The sequence below is a fragment of the Mesoplodon mirus genome (genome assembly GCF_964341445.2).
Source record: "Mesoplodon mirus genome assembly, chromosome: 5".
Taxonomy (NCBI): domain Eukaryota; kingdom Metazoa; phylum Chordata; class Mammalia; order Artiodactyla; family Ziphiidae; genus Mesoplodon; species Mesoplodon mirus.
This window is the reverse complement of record NC_138980.1, coordinates 111,862,148-111,883,241: the sequence shown is the minus strand read 5'-3', so window position 1 is coordinate 111,883,241 and position 21,094 is coordinate 111,862,148. Positions and strand designations below refer to the sequence as shown.

Here is a 21,094-nt window from a genome sequence, read left to right as displayed (position 1 = left end):
AGACTCATCACCTAGCTTTAACAATGATCAATTCATAGCCAGCCTTTTGGCCACTCTTTCCTCCACCCAGTCTGCTCCTTTCCCCCCCACTTCAAGCCTGCAGCTGCCTTGGATTACTTTAAAGCAAATCCCAGGCATTATATCATTTCATCCATAAATATTTCAGTATGTACTGAAAAATAAGGGCTCTTTAACAACATCACAATATCATTATCATACCTAGCACAATAAAATGTAACTCTTTAATACCATCAAATATTAAACCAGTGTTCAAATAGTTTTGATTGGAAAAAAAATTTTTGCTTATTCCAGTTGGAATCCAGCTGCAGTCCATACACTGCAGTTGGTTAATAACGCTCTTTTCTTTTAATCTATATCCAAAATGGATTTTTTAATTTTTGATAGAAAGCAGAAATATCTTGAGTCATTTACACAGATAGTAGTCTTACTCAGCCATAAGAATTGGAATGTTCCCAGGGGCTTAATCTCTCTTAATTTAAAAGAAACTGAGGGGCTTCCCTGGTGGCACAGTGGTTGAGAATCCGCCTGCCAAGGCAGGGGACACAGGTTCGAGCCCTGCTCCGGGAAGATCCCACATGCTGTGGAGCAACTAAGCCCGTGTGGCCACAACTACTGAGCCTGCGCTCTAGAGCCCGTGAGCCACAACTGCTGAGCCCGCGTGCCACAACTACTGAAGCCTACGCACCTAGAGCCTGTGCTTCTCAACAAGAGAAGCCACTGCAATGAGAAGCCCGCGCACCGCAATGAAGAGTAGCCCCCGTTCACCGCAGCTAGAGAAAGCCCGTGCACAGCAACAAAGACCCAACACAGCCAAAAATAAATAAAATAAATAAAAATTAAAAAAAATAAACTGAGGGGCCCTAGATGTAATATAATATGGCATCTTCTGCATTTGATTTAGTATCTTCAGGTCTTTTCGTTTGTTTGTTTTTTGGTAGGAAGCAAAAATCTCTGCTTATGCTCAGCTATGCATTGTAACTGGAAACCTCAGTTCTGGTGTAGTCGAATGAATGTTAGTATAAATTGGCTTCGTTTCTTGAGTGTTTGTACATTTGTTTGGAGTAAGTGTTTAGTGGTTTAACTAACTAAACCATGTATCATCCCACTAAGGTATAATGAATGAGATGTATAATCCTATTAAGGTGTAATGGGCATCCGTTTACGTTCTCTTAGCTAGTTGGTGCCTGAGAATAGTAGGAGATGGTGGTCTTGAGGAAGAAAGCACAGTTACATATGTGAAAGTTAATGTATGTTTTAAGCGTTGAAATAACAGAGACTTCTTTTAAGCCTGGCATATTTTCTAATTACCTAACTTTGATATTTATAAACTTATATTAAAGGGACTACATTACGTTCTTTAATGTTACTACTCATACTTTTAATGTTTACTGAGGAATATATCATTTCACTTAGGAAAATGACTACATTAATTCCTACTTTGAAGATGGAGATGATTTTGGTGCAGACAGTGATGACAACATGGATGAAGCAACCTATTAGCTATGAAATTTCTCAAAAAATATTTTTATGATACAGCTTCTGAACATTTGAACAGACTTGTTTTCTATTTTATTTCTGATAAGGAATGAGTATTTTATTTTTGTTCCTGTTTTGTTGGAAAGATACTTGTTACCAAAATATTCAGAACCACTTTGAGTTTACATATTAGTTACTTTACCAATTAGTCTCTGACATTCCTTCTCAACACCTCTGTCATCTCTCTAATGTATTCAAGTGGATTTTTTTTTTTTGGTATTATTTGGATTAGAATGCAAAGAGTTTTTGCATCTTTTAATCTATGTATTCATACTTAAACAAGTTTTTCTTGTTTAACTGCTGATCTTTTCTAAAACTACTAATCATCATAATGGATTTCTATAATCTGAAAGTTGGTTTAATACTGCACATGGAGCACTTTAAATACAAAGAAACTTGAAAATAATTTTCTTTTTTACTTTTACATGGTATGTTCTGTGCTACTATATTATGACTACATAAACCTACCTGAGCTCTTACAAGTGCATATTTTATGAGATTAAAAATTTCGTGATTGGAAACACATGCACAGGGAAAAATGCCAATCTGAGCTAAGTAAATTTCACAGCTTACATCTCAACCAATACAAAGGCCTGGGATGAATATTAAAAATACCTGAATTAGAGGCTAACTTCATACCATACAATATATGAATTAATCATCCCACTGTAACAAGTTTGATATCTCTGAGTCATTGGCTTATGAAAAATTAGACGGAGATTTAATTTTGTACTTTATAAAAATGTAGACTAAGTTCTACTCATATAAATCTCATTGCAGGATGCATGTATGTGTAATCTGTGAGGTGTAGTGGCCTCTGTTACGTTGCACAGGACTGAGCTCTCCAACTGATTTATATAACAATGCAGAATGAAACTCAGGTCACTTTGAAATTTAGATTAACCTTTTTTGATCCATTTAAAAACTAGCTCCCCTGCCTTTTTGTGGTGGGGGAGAGGATATCTATAAACTTCAGCCTCCAGTGACTCACATATGCCAAAGATTTTCAAGGAAATTCATATTATATATCTTAAATATGATTTATGAACATTACCCACCAAAAGAAATAAATTTTTCCCTCTTGGGAAGATACCACCCATTACCCTCTAACCTGAGAATCAAGAGCCCTAGATTCTATTTCTACCTTTACTATTAAACTCAACCTTGAAATTGAGCTTGTTTTCTGTGCCTTAGTTTCTTCACTTGTAAACAATTTTCTATAAAAATTGTTCAAATTCGAACCAAAGTTTACCATATGTATTCATTCTCTCACCTTGTAGAAATGATCATTCTTAATTTAAATTTAGTTCTCACCCTTTAAAAAATTGTAGATGGTAAAGTGATTGAAAACCAGTTTTGAGATACAAACATGTTTTCCTCATAAAATATAATCTGATTTTCCCATCTTATTTCCTGGTGGGAAAAATTGGAGAAAATGTGTATTGTCTTGTGACATTTTGTAACATGGCTTTCTCAGGAAAAAGACCACTTTCAATTATATTATCAGATAATTCAGTATGTGTGTGAGGGCCATTATTAGTTCAGTATTGTGCTGATCCTATGTGCTTTCTTATTTAAAGGAGCTTATCAATAATTTTAAAGATTCTAAATGGAAAACATGAATAAAACACTGAAGTATTAGCAATCTACCGTACTTCTTAGAGTAGAATCCTCAGTTTTCAGTTGTAATGGGCAAGTAGTCATTTAGGATTGATAATTAACAGAAGTTTCTTAATCTCTCACCTCCTTAGTACTATAGCCAAATACCATTTAATTTATAGAAAGCTTATCTTTATGGTTCTGTTTACTTGCTTTACTATACATCTGAAGATAACACTTAAATTGGGCAAATACACCAAAGATGCAGGAATCTTTTCCTGGCTTTCAATTTGTTGCTACCATTTTAGTCCTGCAGATGGTAAAGCATCTCCTATGGGCAAGGATTTCCCGGGAAGGCCCCAGCCATCTCCGTTAAGTGCATTGTCTTCCTCCTTTGGAAGATCTTTTTATGTTTAGACTAATTGTGAGAACAGGCAGAATGTATTTGCAGGTTGCTTTACCAGCATGAATCTTGTTTTTCTGGCTTAAAATCTCAGAGAATGCTAAATTATTCTATAAGAAGGCAAGCTTTAATACAGAAATTAACCTCATACTTGGTGAAGTATCTTTAAAATTTCTATATAAGATGCAAAGCTTTTGTTGCTCTAATGCTTATTTTTCTGTATTTGTTTACACATTAAATTCTTACAAGTGTCCTTTTGTTTTATATTGTTTTCTTTGACCCTGCTGAAATATATTTGATAGAGAAAGCTAATTTGTTAATACTTATTTTACGTAGTAAAATAACTGTGTATTGGGCTTCCCTGGTGGCGCAGTGGTTGAGAACCCGCCTGCCGATGCAGGGGACGTGGGTTCGTGCCCCGGTCCGGGAAGATCCCACATGCCGCAGAGCGGCTGGGCCCGTGAGCCATGGCTGCTGAGCCTGCGCGTCCGGAGCCTGTGCTCCACCAACGGGAGAGGCCACAACAGTGAGAGGCCCGCGTACCGGGGGGGGAAAAAAAAAACAAAAAACAACTGTGTATTTATTGAGCAGGGATGCCCGTATCAAATGTTCTTGAACAAACCACCATCAACAACAAAACTCCAGGTGATTAAAGTTGTGATAACAAACTAAGAGATTTGGATATTGAGAGAATGCTAAGAAACTCAGATGACCTTGTTAACCTTTCCTTCTCCACTACCTTCAGATGTACAGTATCAATGGCTTTCCTTAATATGGTTAAAGGCTCTTAAGTTAGTAAAAACTTCTTATAAGAAAAACTGTAAATACAATTTTAAGATCAAGATACTTTTAAAAATGGAGAATACAGGGCTTCCCTGGTGGCGCAGTGGTTGAGAGTCCGCCTGCCGATTCAGGGGACGCGGGTTCGTGCCCCGGTCTGGGAGGATCCCACTTGCCGCGGAGCGGCTGGGTCCGTGCACCATGGCCACTGAGCCTGCGCATCCGGAGCCTGTGCTCCGCAATGGGAGAGGCCACAACAGTGAGAAGCCCGCGTACCGCAAAAAAAAAAAAAAAAAAAAAAAAAAAAAGGAGAATACAAGGATTACACCACAAATTCTCCATTAAATAAATAAAAACTCCAAATAACTGTCCCAATTCTTTTTGCTACTGGTATTTAAAAAAATTAATATTTTGAGATGGAAAGGTTGTTTCGTGATAATAAAATTTACATATAAATAAAGCATATCGTTACAGGACCAATCTGTAACTTGCCAAGGAGGTGTGGACCAGGTCTCATGAGGCCTTCTTCCGTGAGATCAGAGATCCCCCCACCAAATAACATTCATCTGAAATTTGTTTTCATTTCCTTTCACTTATGTACTATAAATAATCCAGTGTATTTTGTTTCAGTATAACAAGGGGGAATCTGAATTGGTAAATCTTTGGCAATTCAGTCTATCTTACATAGTATCTCTAACAGAGAAGGAGAAAAGGTTTGCTTTATTCAATTAAATTAACCAGATTCCATTTTCGATTGAATAATAAAATAGAAACTTTATTACATTTTGCAGATCTTTTAAAATATGAAAAATGAGGGGCAAGAAGTTTTAAAAACCAGTTTTACAGATGTACATGCTAACATAACATTCTACAATTCCATGCTGCATTTGTATAAAATACATTATAAAAAAGACATAATTTGCATATATAAAAAGAATGAAAGCATCAGATTTCTGTGGTCTAACAGTGCAATATGCACATACTTGGAAGAAAAATACTGATTTCATGAGCACTTTGTAATTCAAAATAAGAATGATTCCCATCATAATGTACCATTTAAATACAGACTCCTAAAAACTACACCTTTACTCTGTAACACTTTGACTGGATCTTTGTTTCACGATATTTCTAAAACTCTAACTGTATCCTTCATATTCCCAAGTAGGTAATTTTAGTAGTAGATACTTTAAAAATAACTAATAACTAAATAGTGGTTCATTTAAAGAACTCTTCAGGCCACTGAACAAGTAAGTAGTGTCCAGAAAAAGATAAGCTTTAAAAAACAAAAAGTCTTTGGAGAAATTAATTTAACATTACTGTCTTCTAATTCTTAACGTGGCCACCAGACTCTATAACTGATCTTAATATATCTTTTGGGGACATGAATCATAATTTTCTAGGAATACGATGGCAAAAAATATTTAATTTAAATGGCATCCATTAGTTTGAAACAATCTTAACCATTTGTACCCAGACTTTAAGGAAGAATCTGCCCTTTTTAAAAATAGGTTTTTCTTCACTTGCAACTCCAACTTTTTAAGTGAGCCAAATGCAATGATTCACAGTTCTGTTACTTTTACATCTGCACGTATGTGTGTGTGTGTATATATCTTCTAATGTAAAGCCTCAAAGTAAATTCAAATAAGGGTTTCAACACAAAAGCCACAATATCAAATAACTTTTGTTTTATTAAGTTTTACAAAGTAATCTGCATTTGTTACAAATTTTGATGTATTAGTACTTTTTAAAAGCTAAAATTATTCTAAATCTATTAAATGCTTAGGAAATTTTTCCTTTACAAATGACACTTAAGGATTAGAATCTAGAATTCTATATATATAACACAGAATTCTATATATGTTATACATATATATAGAATTATATATAATTCAAATTATATTCAATTAAGTAAAAAAAATATATTGGGTTGGCCAAAAAGTTCCCTCTGGTTTTTCTGTAAAATGTTATGGAAAAACCCGAACAAACGTTTTGGCCAACCCAATGTAATTCAAATATATGGACAAAGGAAACTGCCTGTGTCATAAGGATATGTTATACTGCCTTCAAGGAATAGGACACTCTGCAAGACAGAAAAGGTTTTTAATCAAGTACATGGTATACCTCATTACTTTTTAAAAAGTTACTTATTTTATAAATCAGACTTCTCTATCACAATTTCAAAGTACCGCTAGCAAAAAGGAATCCCTGACTCCGTAATTTCATCAATTTGATGTAAATAAAGTTCTTCAAAGGACATCTAGCCCATTCTACCCTAAAATAATCTGTATTTTCTTTCTTGAAACTTGATTTTCAGCAGGCTTAATAAATACAATGTAAACTAAGTTAACACTGAGCATAAATTAGAAAGATCATACTTTTCTCACGATGCCCAAAGCACATTAAAACAATTTTTTAAATCTTAAACTAATAGAGTTAACTAAAAAAATCAATTTGCTACAAACTTGCATATTAACACTTTTTGGTAATTGTCTAAGGCCCTCTAATATATGCAAGGGCTTTAATGTTTGACATCTTTGTCCTTTCTATGATACACTGCTCCTAAAAGTACATTAAACCTCATTAAGCATATATATTTATTCACCCCACTTTGTATCAAGACTGAAGTTTGAAGTATAAAATGACTGGTCAAAAATCTGAAACATTAAAAGTTAGGAAATAATGCCCAGAAAATGAGGTGGTATAATATATCTCAAGGTACATACTTTATTATACACAAACAGGCAAGCCAGACTCCACCAAATGAATCATTTTGATAGCATTTTAAAAACACATACTTTTAATAAATGATGGAATCAATATGCAAATGCTTATTTAGCCAGACTCTGACCGACAACAGATCTTAAAAGTGGCACTCTTTTGACCAATCCATATACACCTTTGGCCTCTCTTCCCCGATTTGATGCTCTAGTTCAGGGAAAAAAGAGCTAAGTTGAACATTTTCTCTCTGAAAAACAGAGGTTAAGTGATCAACATACAAAGCAATTTGTCTGTTTTTGCTAATGCAAAAGGTCTCTTTACCCTTGCTTTTCTGCTACAGACCTCAGAGAGAGACAACGAAAATGTTATGATCCCATTAACTTGTGCCTGACAGTGAAGGTGGAGACAAATTTATACAGTCTATGTTATGAATCCTATCGGACCATCTGAAATAATGCTTAATTTTAATTCTAAAAATTATACTAGTTTACATAAAGTATTATAAGGCATTAAATGTAATTAAGGCATGTTATTACATGTAACACAGCAACAACTTATCACAGTATGTAAGGAAATATTTCCTAATTAATACTAATCTGTACATGTATAACACTTTTCATCAAAGAACAACAAAAGTGCTTTCAAATATCAGAGGCAAATATAATCACTTAAAAACAGAAGCAGAGGCAGCATTCTTTCAGAGACAAAGATAACTTTTAGGTCCTGACATAATCCAGTGTTTTAGTGACCAAATGACAACTTCCCAACAGTAACACATTAATTTGGGGGCTTAAAAATAATAATATATCTCAGCTTCTATTACAGACATTATACATGTCTTTCCCCTTTCTGTTCTACTTATGTTTTCATAGCGTATGTACTAAATGTGGGTTTTTTTTTAAGTTTCGAAATGAAATTTTAAGTCCTATCAAATAATTTTAGAATCAGACTTTTCTGCAACTAAATATTTTGATGGTTAGTAATAAATTTTCTTCAGTTGTAGACATCTGATGCTATCATTATTCTGCTTAATGAATTTACTATTAATAACCTCAAACCAAAAACAATTGCCTAAAAAATAAAATTTGAACATAACCAGTCTTGAATAAGAAAAAATGCATTTTCCAGGAACTTCCGAGACACATATTTAAATTTACTTCTGCTTTAAGCATTGATAGAACAGATATACAGATTTACTGCTTTCAGTATCAACAACTAGCAACTGTAGGGATTTTATACTTAATCCATTTGTAAATGGTTCCAAAAAACAAACAAACAAAAAAAGGTGAAAAACAAAGCAATCTCCCTAAATTCTGCCTTTGAAGTGGTTATTTAATATAACTGATTCACCCACCAAATTCCAGATACACATGTGATCGCTAACACTGTAACTGAACTAACTGCTACGTTTTGTGTTGAGCAGCAGGTAACTGAGAATATTGACTATAAAGCTTATGGTCATCTTGTGGGACAAAGGGTATTCCTTTCGTTGGAGCAATTTCATTTTCCGTTTCTCTCTGCTGTGATGGGGGTGTGACTCCTGAATGCAAATGTGAAGAATCCACTGTTGAATGGTGACTAACATCCACTTTAGCTAAAATTTCATAATACAGCAAATAAAATACTGGCGTTATTATACCTACTATCAACATTATCACTACAGCTGTCCACCACCCTATTCCCCAGTCAGCTCCATAATAAGGATCCTTACGTTGAATGTTTTTGTTATCAGGTTCAAAACGTACTTGTTGTGCTGTCAAGGCAGACACCACCTCATTAAGGTTCTCTCTTTTGGTGTCTGTACATTTTACTATTTGTTCTATGTCTCGGTCTACTTCTTTTAAAAAGCTACCAGCTGACTCACTGGAAGAAGGAAAATCATTAGCTGACAAAACTTCCTGTTGTTCTGAAAGGTATTGAACAGATGAAGGACGTGAAGTCTGTCTTCCTTTTGGAGGATAAAGTGTTTCAGTCAATGAACTAAACTTTTTTACTGGAATTTTGATAGACCTAAGGGCAAAAAAGTCTTGATCACTGATGAGATTGTTAACCCTCTTGATATCTGCTACCTGTAAAGGAAAAAAAAAAAGCAAAATTCAACTAAATTCTAAATCAAAATAGAAGTAGTAATATTCATTCATCCCAGTTACTTTTGGAGGGAAAAAAATTGAGTTTAATTATTGGAAGTAGTAAGTTATCACATCCAGAGAGGATTTTATATTATTTGTGGATAACAGTTCTATACCATTCTTGATCTACCAGTCTTAAGAAATCACCAATTACATTCTATAATCACCCACATATTATCAATATTAACACTAATTCTAGCTATTTAAGTAGATTCTAGGATCTTTTGGTATTTCTCTTTCTATATCATACACAAATATCATACTTCTGCCGCCTGTAAACAATTTGTGAAGGATTACAGATACTTATGTTCTTTCTTCTAATGTGGCGATTAGAGTATAAGCAAATGTCAACTTACCCAACTAAAAGTACCATATTTTATCAAAACCAAGATGCAATCCACTCTAAGATGTGCCATTATTTTATGTATCATTAAGGTAAAAAAAAAAAAACCACCAAATATTGAAGACGCCACCATTCTAACTTCAAAGATGTTAAAGTGTGTAAAAAAATACACCTTAGAATTGATAAAATATGATAATTTGTCTCCTTCACTTGTCCCCTGAAGCCATTTTTCCCCAAACCTCTTGGTGTAAATGCATCATTCAGCTATCCCCCAGATCAGCCATTTTTATAAGCTTTCCTTATATATTTTATATAGTCCTCAACCTGTCTACATGTTCTCTCCACCTGCCATTGTAAGGGGAGCAGGAGAGTGTTTCTCAGGTTACCAATTACTATGCCAGGCTCTCCAACTGCCTTGAAGTTATTAATCCATCATTTCCATCAATGCTGTAAACCAAGCACTGATCCTTTATCACCTGATTGATATCAGAGAGGTAAAGTGAGTCTAGGATAAAACTTAGATTTCTGGCTTGGCCAACTCGATGGATAATGATGTCACTCACTGAGATTATGGAACACTGTAGAGGGATAAAAGAGAATGAACACAGATTTCACACATGTTGACTTTGAGGTGCTTGAAATGTGCCAAGTGGAAGATGTCCAAAGGCAGTTATAAATGTATGCCTGAAATTCAGAAGAATGATCTCAGCTAGAGATATAGATTTGTGGATTACCAGCAAAAATGGTAATTGAAGTCACAAGAGTAGATTCACTAGAAAAAGTCTAGGAGAAAAGGGTAACATAGGAAAGATCCTTTAGGAATGCCAACATTTGAGGGGTATGCCGAGTTAAGAGAAATCCACAAAGGAGATTAAGAAACAGTGCCCAGGAAAGCACTATATGATGGTGGTTAAAAGCACAGACTGGGGCTTCCCTGGTGGCGCAGTGGGTGAGAGTCCGCCTGCCGATGCAGGGGACACGGGTTCGTTCTCCGGTCTGGGAAGATCCCACATGCCGCGGAGCGGCTGGGTCCGTGCGCCATGGCCGCTGAGCCTGCGCATCCGGAGCCTGTGCTCCGCAACGGGAGAGGCCACAGCAGTGAGAAGCCCGCGTACCGCCAAAAAAAAAAAAAAAAAAAAAAAAAAAAGCACAGACTATCTGGGTTTGAAGCATGGTCCTGACACTTTCTAGCTGTATGATTTGGGGCAAGTTGTTTAACCTGTCTGCAAATCAGTTTCACATATGTAAAATGACAGTAAAAATACTACCTACCACATAGGGTTACTGTGAAGATTAATGTATTAAAATGTCCAAAGAACACCTACAGTAGTGACACACAGTATGTTATGTAAATGTTAGCTGTTATTAAATTTTAATAGTGGGAAAGTCAGAAACCTGCAGAAACCTGGTTGTCAAACAGGGTTTTTAAGAGGTAGTAGTGACCTGGATTAACTGCATATTACTGATGAATAATGAGAGTTCTTATTGGAAAAATCAATTCCTTTGAAGTGTATGTGTGGGAGGAAAAGGGAGAGAGGACTGAACAGTAACTTGGAGATGAGAGTGTAATGTTAAAGGGTGCTTTGTCACTTTACTACCTTGAGACTCTTTTAAGGCAAATGAAGATTCACTGACAAAACCCAAAGCCTGATCCTATTCTCTTTAAATGCTCTTTTGCCTGGTATTGTATATTCTGACTAATAACTACTCAATAATCTTTCTGAACCAGGTTTCCAAGGTTTAGCTTCTACCTCGGTTATCTCTCTAAATATCCCTATAATATTTTCTCTGTTATGCTAACTTCCTTGGTTACATTTAGGATTCCAAATGTAACCTTGAGTTTTTTGTTCCTCTTATCACTGTTTTATAACAGGCATATTTTTAATAATTCCTAAGGCTGAATATTTATAAGTGGAATATAGCACTAATTACCATATTTTTAAATGATAAATCCTTTAGTAAGGTTAATCTTTTTTTTGCTAGTTGAGCTCTGTCAAAAGGGAGCACTGCTTAACTCCCTATCTCTGCTATATCAATTTTCCCATTATTGTGGCCAATGCCATCTTTTCCCTAACATTCAGCTAACCGCCTTTCATCACTCTTCATTTTAATTAAGGAAACAGTGGATACACCCTGTGATTTCCCCAATATACTTTCTATTGGCTTCTCTTCTTTACTATAAATATTTTAGCCTAAGCCCTAATCATATTCATTGGATCATCTTCCAGTAACGTCTTTCTTGGATTCTCTCTAATTCACCAGCAGGTTCCTGCCCCCCCCCCATCTGCAGCACTCTTGTTAAAATCTTACAATGATGTTCTCTTACTATATATCAAACTTTCCCTCAGTTATCTTAAAGCACTTCATCCTAGTCTGTGTCACTCATTTCTGAAACAGCTATTAAACTTCCTCCGTTGTCCGCCTTATTTCCTCCTTGAAATCTCCACATCACTGTCATGCCTGAAATACTTTCTCCTTCTCACTCCATTGGAAATATGACCTATTTTTAATCATTCAGATGGCACTTCAAATTTCTCTTTTTCTAAGAAAATTTTCTAGGCTCATTAAAAGAAAACTAATGTCTTTCTCTAATAAAGCTGCTGGACCACACTCTTCTCTTGGATCTTCACCTTGATATTTTCAGTCTTGCCCCTAATTTTAAAGTCTTGATTACTTTCCATTATCATCCTTCTAAAGCACATTCTATAATTTATTTCTCAGTGGTCTTATTTCTCTACAGAACACATATTAACAATTTTATTTGCATTAAAGAATGAAATCAGATATTTTCTGATTTAACAATAAATAATGTTGCCATATATGAACAAGTCGCAAAAAAAAAACCCAAACCCAGCTTCTCTTACCTCATCAAGAAATGCATTTCCATAAAATATTTATTAAACATTTAAATTAAAATTTATAATTTTTTTGATCAATCGTGAATAATTGCAATAATTATTCAGGAAAAATAATACATAGAACCTCATGGTCATCAGAGACTTTAAAATTAATTTAAACATATATATATAAATTTATCAATATATATGTGTTTCTATTGCAGAGAACTATGACAGGTAATAAAAGGTTTTCAAGATAAAAATATTTTATACTATGAAAGACTCTTGGGGGGATGAAAATATTAATCAAGGAGAAAAAAATTTTAAATATATAAAAAAATTTAAAATATAAAATTTCATGCTACTAAAAAAAGAGCTCATATATATATTTTTTAAATGAATAATTTTAGGTAGCAAATTCTAGTGGCATTTAGGATTCCATGCATATATTTAAAGAGTATTCTAATAGTCTCGTTTTTAAATATCAATATTGACAACATTCTGGAAATTAAATCCTTTATAACTACTTTAAGTCAGGACGTATTTAAGATGTTCACTTTAAAAGGTGCAAGGAGGTACACAGTATATACATTTCAAAATTCTTTTGGGAGCATGAGAATAAAAAGTTTGCAAACGAAAGATATCAACAGTTTCCATATCAATGTGTTTACATGAAAATAGATTCCATGCTATGGATACAAGATGGACATGACACAGACATTAAATGGATTTAAACAGAGTTTAATACCTAGTAAAATAAAAAATATACCTTTCATCTATAAATCCCACTTTTGAGAATCTATTTCACAGAAATAAGGTACCAGTTGTGATGATATTCACTGCACAATGCAAAACATGGAGAAAATCCTATCAATGAGTAAGAGAACAACTTAATAATTATGGTACATCCATACTATGCAACATTATATAGCTACATAAAATAATGAGTTAGATCTATAAGGCTATGAGGGATATGGTATACCAAGAAATGAAAAAGTCAAAGGCAACTTGCAGAGTAATAGGTATAATATAAACCAATTTTTAAAACACAAAAATCACTATACACATATATATCTCCCCCCCAAAAAAGGTATGGAAAGAAATACACCAACGTGTGTTATCTCAGGAAATTGGGTCAGGAAAAAACCTTTCCTTATATATTTCTACATTCCCTTACAACTTGAATAAGGAGAAAAATAAACACATTTGAGTGTTTTTCAATCTGAAAATAAAATTATGATTTAGAAATAAACAGAAATTCAGGTATTCACTTAAAAATTTAAAAAGTTAACATCCACCAACATGATACTGATTTCTGTGAAAAGATAAAAAAGTGGGGGGGGGGCGGGAATACAAGATAAAAGGGCACAGTATTTCAATTTTGTGCTATGAACAAATAATTTACTTGGGGCTGCATTATGCAAAATCAAATTAAAACTTACCGTACAACAGTATTGAAGGGCTATTGCATTTAAAGTGTCTCCTTCCTGTATATCTTTTGTTAATACTATAATGTCATCAAGTCTATCTTTTGATGTACTTCTTCGGATTTTTTCTTTTCCTCTGGATCGAAGCTCATACACTTCAGCATCCTCCTCCAACATATCATTGTCTGTACAATTTCCAAATGCATGTACTTGACCACTTGAATGAACTCCTGGAAGAGGAAAACTACGATTCTGATGCCTCCCTGCCATAATGTCAAAATCTGGTAGGGAAAGAAGGCAGAGAAAACTTTGGAATGTAGCTGATCCATTTGACTAATTTACATGAATCTTATATTCAGGACACTTTATCTTTTGTTTTTTAAAGAATGGTTTTAGGTTCCAGTTTTATAGTTGTTGAAGTACAATGAATGTATTTGGCAATGGAGACAATGGGATGGGAGGAAGAAGTAATCCATTCTTATAGACCATATATCACAAAACATGGTGATGATTACATTTTAACAAGGGCAAATTGCTATATATTTTGAGGTCAAAAAATTAAGTTTCCCCATTCTGAGTATGTGAAGAAAATTACAGAAATAATTCTGTATTATGTCTTAAAAACGTGTGATCATATATACAATTTACAGATCTGATAGAATCAAAGTATATGTTTATATGTACACACACAACACTTTTATGAACCCCAAACTTTCTGAGTTGTTCTGCATTTTAAGTTCCATGGGATTGAACTGTCTTTTGAACTCCCCACCTACTTCCCTGGATCACGCTGATTTCAGTATTTTTATTTAGTATAGTATGTGCCTTCTATACAGGTCAGTATTTTGCTCTCAACCAGGGATTTTTCTTCCCTGGTAGCTTTTCACCAAACTTTAACTTACCAAAGTCCTCATGAAACTCAATTTATGGTCTATAAAGATTGTGAACAGATTATAAGTTCTACATTCATTTCTACTTCAGAAAAGACATCTTAAGACCGAGATGAGAGCTGACCTAAGTGTACTCACTCTCAACTCACCTTCATCAAGTTAATCTATCCTCATTAAAAAAGAATAAGCGGGAGAAGTTCTCCGATGGGAAGGGCACTGGGTGCTACATGTTCCGAATGGATGACTTTGATGTGGGGATGCCACGATGCATGGCAATGCTGCCCGTGTCATCAACCACTCCTGTGAGCCCAACTGCTTCTCTCAAGTCACCCACGTGGAGGGCCAGAAGCCCATCATCATCTTCACCTACCCTGCACTGCACCCTGCATGGTGAGGAGCTCACCTACAAGTGCACCACTGATGATGCCAGCAACAAGCTGCCCTGCAACCGTGGCGCCAAGTGCTGCTGAAGCTGTGGCTACCTGCCACAGCCCCTGCTGCCAGCCTGGCCCTAGCCTGGGGACTCCCTCATCCCTCCCAGAGCATCTCACCCCACCCTCATGTTCAGGGTGGATGTGGGCATGCAGGTGGTAAGGGCCCTGCCTCCACCCTTCCAGTCCGCCCACCCAGCGATCACCCCCTTCCTGCCCTGGGGGCCCAGAACAGATACTGTACAAAGGTTTCTAAATCCCTTCTTATCTATATTAACAGGGTAGGATCTGGAAATCAGATCCCTGCCCCCATAAAGTCTGTCAATGTTAAAAACAAAATACAAGAACATAAAAAACTATTACCACATTCACAGTTTTAGCTTCATATTAATTGTTCACATAAGAAAGGATAGTAGATTATTCTCAATTATTGTGAAAGATGGAGAGTAGAGAGGTCGAAAGAGGAATTTGGGGAGATAAAATACTTAAGGCTTAATGATGTGGCTCAGATATGAAGAGAAGAAATTAGTTAAGGATCACACCAAGACTTCTGATCTGCATCCCTGAGTAAATGGTGGTGCCATTCTCTAAGATCTGGAACACTGGAAAAAGAGCTTGGTGGGGGCAGGGGGCTTGGTGACTTTGTAAATTCCGTTAAGACAACCAAAAAGAATGTCAAGTAGTCAAGTAGGCTATCTAGTCAAATTCAGAAAGGTCTGGGTGATATAATTTCATGACTCATCTGCACATAGGTGGAAACTGAAGCTGTGTAGATGAGATTACAGAGAGACAGAGAGACAGAGAGAGGGAGGGAGGAAGAGAGGGCGCGCGCGCAGAATAAGAGGGTCCAAGACTGACCCTTGAAGAACTGCTACATTTAGTACCTAGACGAAGGAAAATCAGACTGCAAAGACGAAAAGAAGTGTTCAGAGGAGGAGGAAACCAAGAAAATGTTGTGCCATAGAAGCCAAGACTAAATGATGTATCAAAGGCAGTTGTGAATACTATGGACAAGTACCAGGTGAAAAAGAAAAAAATCGAAAAAGACCAACTCCAAAAGTCTGAATTTGTAATATACATGACAATAGATTACACACTCTCAATGTCGGGACATACTTTAAAATTTGGGGAACTATTTCATATCATTGAATAGAACCCTTGAAAACCAGTTTGACTCTGCTCTATGGCAACACTGTAATGCTTCAAAAACTCAAAGGTTTCTATTCAGATAACATAAATAACTAATAGCTATATATTAAGTTGATAATTTCACCTGTTCCCCCAAGAGCTACATTATTTATTACCATGAACTGGAATTCCTAACTCAACAGCCACCAAACTAAAGAAAGCTACCACATTTTACATCTTAAAAGCAGTTTTAAAGTCACACCTATTCCTTCAAGGAATTCTAACAAGTGACAACTCCAACAAGCTTAAAGATTAAACTTGTTTTAATACCATAATAAATTAAGGATGCTTTATTTTTATTCTGTTCTCAAAAAAGTTGAAAGAGTATCTCACCTTCATCTAAAACAGATAATAATTTCCACTTATTTTACAGTCTTTCCTGTCTTTAATGTAGGGAATGTCTGTGAATCCTGTGGATTCCTAGGCAAAATTTTATACATATTTACATTTTTCTGGGGATAATATTTATTGTTTTCATATTCTCAAAAAGTTTAAAAAGTTATGAACCACTTAATATACAGCAATTTACCCATGGCTATACTGACTCAGTTATGCTGCCCTTTAGACGTTTTTCCCGATAATTTGGTCTCAGAACCCCAAACTGGCTTAGTACAGCTGAAATTCACTGAGCAATGCCCCAAAGCCATTTTAGATACTTGTATCAACGTCTTTCCATGATATATTGCTAAATAATATTTAAAGACTAGAACGTCATCTGTTTCACGATCTCTTCACTCCGCTTGGAATGAAACGCAGCCAGTAGAATACCACAAACTGTGTAGTCTGTTTCTGAATAATCAAAAATTGGTTGTGTCCCTAATTGACGCGAAAAGGTAGACTCTGGCCCAGGCATACAATTATCTGAGCCAAGTATATAGAAATTAGAAAGTACCCAGTATTCAAGTCATCTGGTTCAATTCTCTTCACCTGTCATAATTCTCTTAAGGCAGGGAAAAAAAAAAAAGCACAAATACCCCCTTCAGAAAACTGAAACAAGCCTGCATGCTACATAGATGACAAGACTAACACAGTGGATACCGTGTTGAAGCACTCATCAGCTCACTTTGTGACTGAAAATGATTCCCCAAACGCTTTCGTGCTGCATAAATGCTGCTGGGTGTTTCGCTTTGACATTCCTTAAGCAGAGAGCAATAAAAGGGCCACAGGTCACAATCCAGTTCAGCACTGGGACAGTATCACAGGGACTGTACCTGCCAGGGCCAATTCAGTTTCTAAAAACTTAACTTCCCTCCTCCTCCTTTCCACACGTCTTGTTTTTTCTTTCCCTGTTACCCCCTGCGAGAATTAAATCTCAGATCTCTATCTTACACCATCACACTTGTGGACGAGATGCTGTCAACGAATATTCAACAGAGACACGAAGTTGTAGGAGAAATGTAGTGTGTCTAGGTGGGAAATGCGCTGCTCCGGGATTGGAGCAAGTAGGAGTCCTTCCTCTGAGCCTCAGATTCCCCGACAGTGTAACAAGGGGCTTTGGTGGAGCTGCTCTCGAAGGTCTCCCCTGCCTCGGAGTCTCTTCCACGCGGGCTGGGGTCCAAGCCCCAACCAGGTGCCTCGCCACATCTGCGGCCGCGGGGTCCGCGCCGCCTCCAGCGAGGGTGCAGCTGGGGCCCAACCCCGCCGGCCGGGACCCGGCCACCCCCGACCTCTCACCGCCATCTTTACCTGTCCCGTTAGCAGGCGGGACTCAACGAGGAGACGGCTACCAAGTCTGCCGCCGCCGCCAGGGAGGCCGTCCCGGTCCAGTTCATGGCCGAGGCTCCGTTTTTGGCTGCCCCAGTCGACCGTCACCGCCGCCGCCAACGTCTCGTCCTTTCGTGCCGTGCGCCGCCGCCACGTCCGCAAACCTGCCGTGCGTCATCGCGTCAAGTGGGCGGAGGTGGGAAGGGACCTGGAGGAGGCGGAGGCCGGGGCGCGAGGGCGAGCCTAGAACCTGGGGCTCCCCAACCACAGGCCTACGCGGGCGCGCAGGCGCAGAGATTCCGCCGCAGCCTAGGAGTAGGGTCCAGTTCCAGCCCCGCCCTTGACTCCTCCCCTTAGGCCCCGCCCCTTCATCCCCAGTACGTAATAGATCCAGGGCCAAGGCCCGGGGCTAACCCGGCGGCCCGGGGCGACCTTCCGGCTGCGCTTTTGTCCTTCGTTAGCACAGCGCTGGCAAAGGCTGGCAAGAAAACACTGAGCGGGGAGGTGCTGGGGATTTGTCGGCGGCTGTTGTGTATTTCCTCTTGCTCTGCATCTGGAGTTTTCTGTGTGATGGTGAAGGACTCGCCAAAGCTATCGACATCCATGTTTTAGATTGTTCTGTGCTTCTAACTCTTCCTGCTGAATCCTCTAGACTCCTGCAGAAAAGACAAAATGCTGGAGAAAAAACCCTTGGGCGGCGGGAGACAGTTGTTTCAGCCTTTGTGCTTTTAGGTGAGGAAAGTGAGCCACCTAGAGTTAGACCCCGGGAAGTAATTGCCCTCGAGCCCTGGTTCCAGGCTTCCTATTCTCAATGAGACAAGGCTGTCTACAAGTTATAACTTAATTTATTTTGTTTTGAAAATTAACTGAAAGTCTATCAGTTTTGGAGTCAATAATATATTAGTTTGTAAAATGACAAATTCATGACCTCATATATGATTCTTCTCAGAAATTTACTGAATGAGTATGATAATGTGTTTGAATTTATGTAAATGAGGGTAAAGCGTTTTAACGATGTGCCTAAAGCCTCCCAGTGTTGACGTTAGACTTTGCACTTTGACGACCGTGCTGTCTTATAACAATATACATTTTAGACCCAGACAGGCAGGGTGCAGGATGCAGGGCACTTCTTTTCAGAATGTCTGAATATTTATGCATCATGAAACCTTTGAAGCTTTGTTTTAAATTATTCACAAAGAGTGTGTTTTTTGTTTTCTGGGAGGTGCCTCAGTAAAGGTTAGGAATTCTGCATTGCAATATTTTTCTTTTATTTGAGGGGATAGGCACTGCGTTCCACAATCTGCAAAAAGAACTGGAGGAGAAGACTTTAAAAAAAAATGTTTTTTAAGTTTGTCGGAGCTGTTCTGTATGCTGTTGCCCTTGTGACACCCCTGTCTGTAACCATTTATCACTGAGACATTTTCTCATCGGTAAACAAAGGATATATTCCCTACTTGATGTGTAGGGCTCAAGCTGCTCAGCCTTCATGAATGTTAATGTGAATACAACCTTCTTTCTGCATATAGGTTACTTTTCTTATTTTAATGTCAATAGGCAGTGGAATCCGTGTGAAAGCCCAAGAGATAGAATTTCAAGCACTTCTACAGGACTGCTACCTGTTTCCTTTGTATAAATACTTTCTCAATGACATGTGCATGCTCTTGAACCATTATTTATATTTGACAAAGGTGCAGTTATTGAGCTTTTTACAAAAAGACAGTAATAGAATTATATCTTATTATTAGAATATACAAAGGAAGCAGTTAGCCATGAATTTTGGCCAAGTTCCAAAAAGCTGGCCAGAAGGAACAAGTACTTTGTCCTTGAGAAAAAGGATGTCCCTAGTGCTGAGCAAGGCCACAAGGATTTTCAGTTTTTTAGATCTCATCTGACACAGTTTTTATTAAAAGGCTGTAGATGAAAGAATATGTAGTTTCTATGAATGTGTATTTCTGACATTAAACATTTAGGTTTTGTGGTTTGCCCCAGAATAAAAATTGTATTTTAATAAGAGTGTAAAGTGATGCAACCAGTTAGGAGTGTTACTTGGAAATGTGAAAGTTAAAAATGCAATTGACTGAACTAGTACATTGCAAAGTAATTACCTTGGATTCACTTACAGATAAATATGTGTAAGATTTAACAGATAGGTTCAGGAATGTTTACTACAGTAATAGCCAAAAATCTGAAAATATTCTAAATGTTCATCAATAACAGACTGGAAACTTCTGGTACATTTAAATAATGCAATATTATGCCTTTGCTCAAAACAATGAAGTTGTTTTTCTTATTTTCTGATTTATTCATTCATTTACCTAACACATTTTTTCTGGAGAAAAACTATTTCTGAGACCTTTGTTCTAGGCACTGGGGGTACAATGCTTAAAAAGACAAAGTTTCCTTATTCATGGAGCTTCCATGACTAGGTACATGGAAAGGTCTCCAAAATGTATTTTAAAGAGAAAAAAGTGAGCTGCCACATAGGAGGTATGTTACTCTTTTGTAATAAAATTTTAAATGCATAGCCCTCATCGCCCCCCCCACATTCATATATCTATATAGGAAAATGCATTTAATTTTTCTTTCTAGAAAATTACTAAAGGAGTTTTTAAGAGTGGTTGAAAGGACTAGATGTGGCAGGAAACTTTGCCTTTTCTTTTTAGACCTCTCTACATAGACTGAATTTTTATTACCATGTGCTTTTATTATTATTTAAAAATATTAAGACTGAACACATATTATTGATGAATAACTGGACTTGTTTTATCCACAGTTAACCAATAGTCAACCATGCACCCCTTAATCATTCCTGAGTCTCTTTGTAACTTGTGTTCAAGTAGTGAGTGTCTGTAAAAAACCAGATCAAATCTGGTTCTTGGAAATCAAAAAAATGAAAGAGTAATGGAACATTTAATTCTTTTTATATTTCTTCTTTATTTCCCTCTGCCAGATTTCTTTCATCCTTGCTTCTTAACTCTTTGCTCCTTCTTGTATCCTTTTATCAGCCGTTCCTTCTCATTCTACTTTCTAGAAGCAAAAGACTGTAGTACACCAAGGAAATACTTAAATGAATTTAAAACTGGATTAT

At 36.7% G+C, this 21,094-nt stretch overlaps 2 protein-coding genes across 6 annotated transcripts in view; one reads left to right on the top strand and one right to left on the bottom strand.

Moving 5' to 3' along the window:
* The window catches only part of POLR3G (RNA polymerase III subunit G), a 97,572-nt gene extending 93,760 nt beyond the window's left edge, over nucleotides 1-3,812 (top strand). For all 5 annotated transcript variants that reach the window (XM_082620445.1, XM_082620444.1, XM_082620443.1 and 2 more), the window contains exon 8: nucleotides 1,435-3,812. In XM_082620445.1, coding sequence (XP_082476571.1) covers nucleotides 1,435-1,521 — 87 coding nt within the window. In that variant the 3' untranslated portion in view covers nucleotides 1,522-3,812. The remainder of the gene's footprint in view (nucleotides 1-1,434) is intronic.
* Nucleotides 3,813-5,099: 1,287 nt separating this feature from the next.
* On the bottom strand, nucleotides 5,100-18,239 carry LYSMD3 (LysM domain containing 3). Its single transcript, XM_082620661.1, has 3 exons — nucleotides 17,989-18,239; nucleotides 13,809-14,074; nucleotides 5,100-9,126 (listed from the first exon to the last, which is right to left on the bottom strand). Exons 2-3 carry the CDS (start codon nucleotides 14,061-14,063, stop codon nucleotides 8,461-8,463), a joined length of 921 nt encoding a protein of 306 aa, XP_082476787.1. The 5' UTR covers nucleotides 14,064-14,074; nucleotides 17,989-18,239; the 3' UTR covers nucleotides 5,100-8,460.
* Nucleotides 18,240-21,094: the final 2,855 nt, after the last annotated feature.